This window comes from Carex rostrata, chromosome 8, assembly GCF_964058835.1.
Source record: "Carex rostrata chromosome 8, lpCarRost1.2, whole genome shotgun sequence".
Taxonomy (NCBI): domain Eukaryota; kingdom Viridiplantae; phylum Streptophyta; class Magnoliopsida; order Poales; family Cyperaceae; genus Carex; species Carex rostrata.
This window is the reverse complement of record NC_135925.1, coordinates 7,859,617-7,870,840: the sequence shown is the minus strand read 5'-3', so window position 1 is coordinate 7,870,840 and position 11,224 is coordinate 7,859,617. Positions and strand designations below refer to the sequence as shown.

At 36.1% G+C, this 11,224-nt stretch overlaps 1 protein-coding gene across 1 annotated transcript; it reads left to right on the top strand.

Moving 5' to 3' along the window:
- Nucleotides 1-246: 246 nt before the first annotated feature.
- LOC144558377 (indole-3-acetaldehyde oxidase-like) lies at nt 247-10,858 on the top strand. Its single transcript, XM_078307216.1, has 10 exons — nt 247-493; nt 4,204-5,769; nt 6,283-6,542; nt 6,850-7,059; nt 7,395-7,613; nt 8,293-9,258; nt 9,438-9,533; nt 9,624-9,722; nt 9,847-10,036; nt 10,452-10,858. Exons 1-10 carry the CDS (start codon nt 352-354, stop codon nt 10,664-10,666), a joined length of 3,963 nt encoding a protein of 1,320 aa, XP_078163342.1. The 5' UTR covers nt 247-351; the 3' UTR covers nt 10,667-10,858.
- Nucleotides 10,859-11,224: the final 366 nt, after the last annotated feature.

Here is an 11,224-nt window from a genome sequence, read left to right as displayed (position 1 = left end):
TATATAGTCAAGTGAGATTCGGGTCGGTTCCAGAGGATCGAGGACTTTCCACCTAACAATTTTATTACAAATTGAGACCTTACAAAAAAATAGATAGCAAGTGCGTCGATATCGACGGAAACAGAAATTAAGTTTGAGAAGTAATTACAAAAAAAAGGAAACAGTTTATAATTAGTTGACTAGAGGTAATCGCTGTCCCGTCTGCTCCTAGCGTTTCCTATATATTGATCATCCTTCTAGTCATCGACGGCAATATATTTTCTGATTCTCACCAAGTGTAAACCTCTACCATTCTATATACTAAACAGAGAAGGCGATAGGGAGAAGGAAAGAGAAGAGAGAGGGGAAAAGATGGGGAAGAAATTGGAGAGGTTGGTGTTTGCACTTAATGGAGAGAGATACGAGGTGTTTCCGGTGGATCCTTCACTTACACTGCTCGAGTTCATTCGGACAAAAACTAGTTTTAAGGGCACCAAACTTGGCTGTGGTGAAGGTAATTATAATTATGCTGGAGTCTTGGTTTTAAAATCTGGTTTCGCATTTAACTAAAAATGTGCATTGTACGTAATTATATTATATGTTAGGTTAGATATAAATTAAAACAAAACTTTTGAGTTGATTGGGCCATGCATGCACATTGATTTTTAGTTCATATAAAATTCATTGTTCGGATATAATTAATATGAAAAGGTCGTCAAAATATTTTGTGAATAGTTCGTTTTGTAATAATAAAATTAATATTAAGTAAGAGTTTCTTATCTCAAAAATCAACTTAAAATTCAATGGATAGATAAATAATAAATTATTTACTAAAGTGAGAATAATCAGACTAAAATTTATTTATTCAGGGATTATACGGAGATATAAAACGTATATACATCTTGTTACTATGATGTGTTGTAGCGGTATTAAATCAGTACTAGGAATTCATAATAAGCTAATTCGCATAAAGTTTATAGTTAAATGTTTTCACAATTTTATATTATAATACTGGAAGGAGGGTGGTCTGAGAATGACTCTGGTGCCGTTTGCATAAAGTCTTTGATTTTCTCGATCTTCTAAAAAAAAAGTCTTTGATTTGTTTTTGGTGGAAAGTTAATTGAGTTCGGATCACCAAAAATAACTCAATTTTTTAGTTTAGATCCGAACCGTCAGATTTGAATCGGATCATCGTATTAAAAAGGTTATGTACGCTCCATCTCAGACCGGATTGGTCTGGATTCGAATCGGATGGTTCGAATCTAAATTAAAAAATTGAGTTACTTTAGAGGATCCGGATCCAAGTTAATTCCTACTTCCATAATATTTTCATCAATATTTAGTGTACATACATTTTCTTCATCAATTCTACATCTTTTGGGGAATTATTTAAAATAAGAAGTTAAAATTATGATATGAAAATACTAACAAAATTCAGAACTTAATTAGAAAGACATGATTTATAATATATATATATTTATCCTAACTATTTTTTTCACACACGATAAATAATGTATTTTTTTCTCTTAAAGCCTTTAGTTGAATGTCCCTCCTAAGAAGGGTCTGACTTTCAATGTCCCTCCTAAGAACTCATTATAATTTATAAAGTGCTAGATTTGAGGGCCAGAATTTGTAATCGCTGTCCATAGAAGGATAGGCATTCTCATAGCGACATTTAAAAGGCGGTTCTTGATTTTATTTTAATTTTTCAACCGAAATTGTTAGCCATTTTTATTAATACTCTACAAAAAAAGTTAATTTTAAAAATGTCCCTGTCATTTGTTTTTTTTTCAAAACTGCCCTGACAGCCAGGCCAACGGGCGGCCCAAAAAACCCACCAGACCGCCCCCTGTAGGAGCGAGTCACACCACTAGCGGACCCCCCCCCCCTTCCCCCACGGGCGGTCCTCTTTTTCTTTTTTTTTAGAGAGATGTTAGTATTTTGATTTAAATAATTTTGTGAACAAAAAGTTTTCTTGTTTAGAGTGTATGCCAAAAAATAAGACATTTGATATATTTATGAAGTGATGTCGTAACTCTTTATAACTTTGATTTTATTTATCAGTTGGATATCACAAGTCTAAATATAACACTAATTAAGGACTTTGCCTTTATTCAAAAATTTCCAAGTTCTGACAGCTTGTTGATTTTCTTCTCTTTATTTATGGTACTAAAACAGTAGTTTAGAGCTACTAAAATATGTTCAAACCTCAAATTAGATCTTTGTCCATGCACAAAGCACCTTAGACCGACCTCTGGTATGGTATCAAGTTCAAACTCAGGAGCCAAGCACTAGGCAAAGACCACTGGTATAGTGCAATGCACTAAAAATTTCAAATTTGACCTTTGCTGGTAAATCAACAAGTATGGATTGATATAGGGACTAAACTGCAAAAATGATTACACCAGCATGTAGAGCATTCAAAAATACACAGAATTGACATAAATTTCAACTTATTTGGATTTTTCTACAGTTAGTTATGAATTTCTAAAGTTTAACTTTCGAAAAAACTTTAAACAGCCATAACTTTGGCTAGGAAAGTTGAATTTGCGTGTATGAGCACTTTTCGAAAAGGGGAGGACGAGACGGATCCGATTTTGCCGGGATGTTTTAATTCGCGCTAATAAGCATTTTTATGACACATTTCTCGTGTAATTCCACCAACGTGAGAGTTATGGGGTGTTAGGTAAATATCAGATAAATAAATGGAGAAATAGAGAAAGAGAGGATTAAGCAAGATACCAAAACATTAAGCAGGCGAGTACAAGAAATAAAAGAAGACACAAGATTTTACGTGGAAATTCTTTCAAAAAAATTCACGGAAGCACACAACACAAATTCACTAAATCAAATAAGTCTTACAAGTACAAAATTTACAAGTACAAAATTATCAAGCATAAGCATTCTCTCTCTCACACACTCCCTCGCAATTACAAAAAATTAAGAGCAAAACCTAAAAAGGCTTCAAGCTACAGGCTCACAAAATAGCTAATTTCACATAAATTACGACACAACCTCTTTAATTAAAACACACACAGTGGCGGTTCCGCCAAACCATATTCAAATAGCGGTTCTGATTTGAGTCCGCTACTAACTAGAAAATAAATATGGGCTATGGCCCATCATTTGTCTTCAAACCAACAATTCTCCTCAAGACAATGCTTCTATTTGATCTCATAAGTACCATGTCATGCTTTAACCTACTCATAAGGTAGAGTCCTCAACCAATCCGGCCTTGTCACAACAAGCTTCAAGCTTCAAAGGCGGTAAGGATTTCGTCAACACGTCAAACTCATTCTCACTTGTATAGACCAGTGTTGTAAAAAACATTCATTTAGGCCGATTAATTGGCCGATTAGTCATTGGCGGTGACCAAACTGTCATAGATTTTCCGACTAAATGGCCGATTATTTCCGATTATGGCCAATTATTCTCGATTAATCGCTTGGCAGTACCATGTTCGTCTGACAACCGCATACCGTTATTGACAGCACTGGTATGGACCTTCTCCAACAACATTTTTTTCTTCTCGAGCACATCATGTACATCCAATGATAACGTATCTCCATGTGCATCGACATGGAGTAAAAAGTGAAATTATTGCTCAAATGAATTGCACTTTGACTATCATAGAATAACACATATATTTCTTACTGAATGCTCAACTCGTGAAAAAACTTCTTCATCTACAATAGTTATTTACATGCTAAGCCAGCCTGCAACCCATTTATGGGGGACACAGATTGGTTCAGAGGTCCCTCAAAACTTAAATATATTTAATATTACAATGTATTTTTTTTTACTTTTAGGGGATTTCTGAGCTAATATGAGGTCCTCTATAAACGGACCGCGGATTGGCTTAGTGGTCCGAATAAATATGGAATTCCCCATATTATTATGAGGTGTTTTGATTTTTTTTTTTTTATTAGGGTATAAATAAAAATTTCGGCTGTTAGAGGCTCAAAATTTATGTTTGAAACACTACTGATTGCTTGATGCCTCGTAAGGTCATATTTCTTTAACCTGTAAAAACATATTTTGTTCTTCCTAAAGACCAGATTAAAAATTAGCTATCCGAGGGTGCACTTGAGGTTCTGAACTGTAAATGGAGCCTTGCTATTAATGGGCCATCAAATATGACCACGAAGTATAAATAAATAAAATAAAATAAAAAGTATTTAAATTCATTTTTTTTCACTTGATGCTACTTTTCCCCTGTTATAGGTGGCTGTGGAGCATGTGTAGTCCTCATATCCAGGTACAACCCCATTACCGATGAAGTGATCGATGTCTCTGCAAGTTCATGCCTGGTCCTTCTTTGCAATATCAATTACTGTTCAATTACCACCACAGAAGGCCTTGGAAATACCAGAGATGGCTACCACGCTATTCATGAAAGGTTTGCGGGCTTTCATGCCTCCCAGTGTGGGTTTTGCACTCCTGGCATGTGCATGTCTCTTTTTTCATCCCTTGTCAATGCAGATAAAGATAATTGTAGACCTAAACCGAGGGATGGGTTTTCAAAGATCACAGTTTCAGAAGCAGAGAAGGCTGTAACAAACAATTTATGCCGGTGCACTGGATACCGGCCCATCGTAGATGCTTCCAAGAGCTTTGCTACTGATGTGGACTTGGAAGATTTGGGATTGAATATATTTTGGAAGAAAGGGAGTGATGCAAGTAGTGAAAACTTGCCACGCTACTGCAGAGGCAGTGTGTGCACATTCCCAGATTTCCTTAAATCTGAGATTAAATCACTGTCAAATATTAGGAGCATTTCCCAAATAAATATTTCTGGGGAGGGATGGTACCGTCCCGAAAGCATTGAAGAACTATATGAATTACTTAATTCAGATGTATTTAATACGGGCAATGTTAAACTTGTAGTAGCGAACACAAGTAGTGGTGTCTACAAGGACCAAGACTTGTATGACAAATACATTGAGCTTCAAGGGATCCCTGAGCTTTCGGTAATTGAAAGAAGTAAAGAGGGCATTGTAGTTGGGTCAGCAGTGACAATTACTAAGGTCATTGAGCTATTAAAAGAAGAAAAAGATTCCAGTTTAGTTTTTAACAAACTTGCCGACCACATGAATAAAGTGGCTTCCCACTTTGTTAGGAACATAGCGAGTATAGGAGGAAACCTAATCTTAGCTCAGAGAAGGCAATTTGAATCAGACATTGCTACAATTCTTCTTGCTGCTGGCTCAATTGTTAATATCCAAGAACCATCGAAAAGATCCAGTCTAACCATGGAGGAATTCTTGGAGAGGCCTCCTTGCGACAACAAAACTATTCTTCTGAGTATATTCATCCCATCATGGGCCTCATCAAGTAATCTCTGTTTCGATACATACAGAGCAGCACCACGGCCTCTGGGAAATGCCGTGTCTTATGTCAATGCCGGTTTCTTGGCTCTAACTTCCACTGATAATACATTAGAAAATACTGTTTTAGATCACATACAACTTGCTTTTGGTGCATACGGGACTGAACACGCAATAAGAGCACGAAAGGTGGAGAAATATTTAAAAGGAAAAATTGTATCTCCATCAGTTATTCTGGAAGCTATAAGGTTACTTAGAGAAACAATCATTCCTAAAGAAGGAACAACACATGCAGCCTATAGAGTTAGTTCTGCAGTTGGCTTTCTGTTCAGATTTCTATCTGCCATGGGAACAGAGCCAACTGATCTGTCTCTATCTTCAAGGCAGGATATCGTAGTCGACAAGGAGTATAGTCCAGTTGGACTACCAATTAAAAAAGTTGGAGCCGAACTCCAAGCATCTGGTATTTTTCTCATCCAAAAAGTACTTACATATATGGTTTGTCTTCGTTTTAACTTTTAACTCTCATCTGTGACATTACCAGCCTTTTTTCTTATTTAGAATAGTAATATTGATTGGACACCTAAACGAACCCATATATTGTCAGAGGATAATAAAATATCACATTTTTGTATATGGACCAATAGTCTGTCACTTGAAATACAAGTTAGAGCTAATAAAGAGTGAAGGTCAAAGCCTGGCATGACGGCTACCTTAAAATTCATTCTATATTTCAGCATAGGTAAATTCATAACCCCAATTTTGATATTAAACTGTGACCGCATCAGCTTATTAGTTGGTATGCGATCTCTGCATCCCAACATGTATCTTGGATGCTTAATTTGGTCTCCAAAATAGGACTTATTTACTTTCAATATATGTTATTAATTTTGTCCACATGATTTATTACAAATTATCTGTAGTCAATTTTATCTACATCAATAATTATAAATTAATTTTTTATTGTGCATGTCAGGTGAGGCGGTATATGTTGATGACATCCCTTCCCCAAAGGATTGTGTTCATGGTGCATTTATTTATAGCACAAAACCTCTTGCTCGAGTAAAAAAAATCGACTTCAAAACCTCCCTGGCATCAGAGAAAATATTAGCATTTATTTCTGCCAAAGACATTCCAAAAGATGGTGAAAATATAGGTTCTCAGTCCCAATTTGGTACTGAGGCTTTGTTTGCTGATTCGATAGCTGAATGTGCTGGTCAAGCACTTGGCATTGTGGTACTTCTTTAAAAACTAGCTAAATATTTGTGATAATATTTAGGTCCTTCACATTTAATTGTTCAAGGTTTCCCAATAGATCCTCGTAGGTTTGGTTAGATTTAGAGGTCCGAGGTTATTGGCTTGTCGAACTAATTTAAATCAAATATGTGTAAATCATATAGATAAAAGCTGTATTAATTTTGTAATATGTTCCAACATGGAAAATATAATAGCTTGTGATCTTTACTGTACTAATCGGTCAAACCTCAAGAATCAGCATCTGTTTTCATGCATCAAATCCAATACCTTGGATTTTCTTTTGCAGGTTGCTGAGACGCAGAGGTACGCAAACATGGCTGCTAAGCAAGTGATTGTTGAGTATAGCACCGAAGATCTGGAGAGTCCAATTCTGACTGTTGAGGATGCAGTTGAGAAGAGCAGTTATTTTGATGTGGCATCTGATTATGTGCCTAAGGAAGTCGGTGATTTCTCCAAAGGAATGGAAGAGGCAGACCTTAAAATTTTATCAGCTGAGGTACTTCTCTTTGTACTATTGAGTTATTTCTTTGATTTTCATTTCAGAGGCATTTATTAACTGATTGGACCTTGGTGAATCACTAAACCAGTAGGACTCGGATGGTAAGAATAGTGCCAGTGTGGTCTGGAATATAAGAAGAGCCAATTTGGTCAGTGATTATTAGAATAGCTACGCCATTATGAAGAGATGCAGAATAATGGGTTGCACAAGGACGCCATATGAGTTAGTTGCTATTCTGATATGGGTGCGAACTTGCTGGCACCATCCAATCCATAATGTCTTCATACAGACCCTTAAATGAATTATGTGCATTATTACCCTTTTTCTTGTAGGTAAAACTTGGCTCACAGTATTACTTCTACATGGAGACGCAAGTTGCTCTGGCCATTCCTGATGAAGATAACTGTATCACAGTTTACAGCTCGTCACAGTGCCCTGACTTTACACAAAGTGTTGTAGCAAAATGTCTCGGCATTCCTTTCCATAATGTCCGTATTATCACCCGAAGAGCAGGAGGCGGTTTTGGTGGGAAAGCTTATAGATCTATACCTGTGAGCATTAAAATCATCTTATAATAAATTAGTGGAGCTTGATATATATACCTCACTGGTATCACTGTCCAATTCAAGCACCAGCATGGGATGCTGTCACATAAAATTCCCAAATTAAAGTTTCTATTCACTCATGTAGGGAAAGGTATCAAATGCTACCAACAGTGTTACTCAGAATTAGGCACTCATCATTTCATTTAGAAGAATTTTATGACATGAAACATTTTAGCGACAGCATTATTTATGCCTACAATAAAATATGGACTTGTAGCTCATAATTCTTAAAAAAATGCTAAGTGAAAATCCACTACCCTTTCTATCTATATTATAATCATGCCTTTTCTTTCCTGCACACTTAATTTTTAATTGATATTTTTAAAATTAGGACAGGCCATTTTCTTAACAAGTAGACCGTGATAGGTTACTGACACCTTTAATTTGAGAAGCTTTCTCCTAAATGACCTGATTCATCAGTATAAATGGCTCACAGTATGGATTTTTATCTCTAGGAGATGAATGGCTCACAGTTTTGGCCATAGGCAATATACTTGAGAAGTATACCCGATTTATTCAATGTTTCTGACTTTCTGGTCTAAATTATTTCATCTCCAAAGTTAATCATATATTCAGAGATAAGAAAACCAAATTGATCTGACCTAAATTTATTATCCATTGTCAGATTGCAACTGCGTGTGCACTTGCCGCATATAAACTCCGTCGGCCAGTACGAATGTACATGGATCGCAATACAGACATGGTAATGGTAGGAGGCCGGCATCCATTGAAAGTACAGTATGATGTTGGATTCAAATCAGATGGTAGAATCACAGCATTGAACACGTATGTACTAATAAATGCCGGCATATCGAAAGATTACAGTCCATTTTTTCCCATTGCATTCATAGAAAACCTGAAGAAGTATAACTGGGGCAACCTCTCCTTCGATATAAGGATATGCAAGACCAACCTTACTTCCAAGTCTTCCATGCGAGCCCCGGGAGATCTGCAAGGATCTTTTGTGGCTGACGCTATAATGGAACACGTGGCTTCAGTTCTCTCCCTGGAAACCGATACTATTCGGAGAAAAAACCTTCATTCATTTGAGAGCCTGATGCTCTTTTTTGAAGGCGTGAATGAAGAAGCTAATAACTACACTTTGCCTTCCATTTATGACAAGCTCACACTGGCATCAGATTATAAAAACCGCGCTGAAATGGTACACAGTTTTAACCGCGCCAATAAATGGAAGAAACGGGGCATTTCTTCTGTTCCAATTGTGTACACAGTCTATTGTTTTCCGATTTCTGGTAGAGTATCAGTCCTTAATGATGCGTCAATTGTTGTTGAAGTGGGGGGAATTGAGCTTGGCCAAGGGCTATGGACAAAGGTGAAGCAGATGACAGCATTTTGTCTCGAGCAGTTGTGGGAGGATGGGAGTGAGAAGCTTCTTGAGAGAGTGCGTATAATTCAGGCAGATACTTTAAGTTTGATACAAGGAGGGCTTACTGCTGGGAGCACAACATCAGAATGTAGCTGTGCAGCAGTTCAACTGGCATGCAGTGTTCTTGTTGAGAGGTTGAAACCTCTCATGGATAGGCTGCGAGAGGAAAAGGGTGCTGTTTCATGGGACGTGTTGATTTCTCAGGTTTGCCACTCTCTGTACTATTATGTTTGTAATGTTTATTGGTAATAAATAAAAAACGTTTAGTTACAATATACCTATTGCACAAGTACTTAAATCTTTGATTGTATTTTTTTTTCTTCATGCTGATTATAATTTAAATATTAACAAATTCTGGTGTCTATCCTTTTTGTTCTATGCAGGCTGTTGTGGAATATGTGAACTTATCAGCAAGTTCTTTGTACGTTCCCGGCGAGAATTCTACTAAATATTTAATTTATGGAGCCGGAACTAGTGAGGTTAAGCATGCACTTGTATTATTTGTTTATTTATGCAAGTAACCTTTTTTTAATTTCATCTATAAATCTATTGGGAACATTTAATTTCAGGTTGAGGTTGATCTTCTTACTGGAGCAACTACTATTCTAAGGAGTGACCTTTCTTATGATTGTGGTCAGAGCCTGAATCCTGCTGTGGATCTGGGACAAGTTAGTACCATAATTATATAACTACAAAAATAAACAAAGTTTTGCATAATTTTTCAAAAGAATATATGAATCCCATGCTTTAGGAAGTGGATCATAACTTCTTGTTGTTGTTGAATATATGAAGGCTGAAGGTTGCTTTATTCAAGGAATCGGTTTTTTCTTGTACGAAGAATATTTGACAAACTCTGATGGCTTGATGGTCACGAATAGCACTTGGAATTATAAGATACCAACTATTGACGTCATCCCGAAAGAATTCAATGTTGAGATTATCAACTCCGGACATCACAAATACCGGATCCTTTCTTCCAAAGGTAAAACTCTTTGGTAGATAAAAAAATCATATGATATGTTAAGTGTACAGCTAACTGCACGTCTCTGCTTTCAAGCGAAAATATATCAAGTGGCTTTTCCTAACTAGAACTGAAGACCAGGAATTGTAACTGGCTATGTGTGGAAACTCTGCTATGTAGAATGCTATTGTTCAACTTCTCCAACAGACATTGACATCGGTCTCAACTTGAATTTTACATAAAATTATTCTTAATTTTCATTTTAAGAATGCTCCTTGGAATATTATTATAACAAGGTTTTCTTAAGTTAACTAAAATTTAAACTCAGATGCCCACAAACCAATTGTGTAGATTACTTATAAATGATCAATTAAGTATCCAGTAAAGAATTTTTTACTGTATAATAAACTAATGATTAATGTATAATGTGTTACAGCATCAGGTGAGCCACCATTGCTTCTTGCAGCTTCTGTTCATTGCGCAGTTCGAGAGGCCATTAGAGCTGCTCGGTTGGACTACTACTACACTTCAGATGGATCAGAAGGCTCTGCTCTGACATTTCAAATGGATACTCCGACCACAATGGAGAAGGTAAAAGAGCTTTGTGGGCTTGATATTGTAGAGAAGTACTTGGAAAGCCTGATCAAGTGACGTGGCAAAAATAATTGGTGGTTTCTGTTATAGAAGAAAAATGCATAGTTTTATAGTTATCTTAAATTTGCCATGTAAGATACGACCTTATTATTCGAGGTATAGCGTGAAAAGTATATTGCGGACTTGTTATTCCACAGAACATAATGTTATCATGCAATAAGGTTCTTCTTTAGACCAAAGATTGTTTAATATCGGAGAAGTCTCTGTTTATGCATTTTGTTTCAAAGCATGTGAACGTTTTTTTTTTATGAAATTAAGTCTGTTGTAATAACCCGTGTCAAGAAGAAAGTTGTACCATTTTGCAGAAATAAAAGACGTTAGACTAATTTACGATTCAATTTTTTCTCTGTTGGATCGGCGCATTAACTCTTATCATCATCGAGAGAGAATTTAGATACTTCCCGATTTTTCAAGCATAATCATATTTTCTTTAGCAATTAAAATCAATAATTTTTCACATGAATAGTTGTAAAGCATTATTTGTTGCAATTAGGAAGGATGAGTTCATGGCTAGTATAATTTATTAATTACTTTTTATATTAAATCTAAGAAATT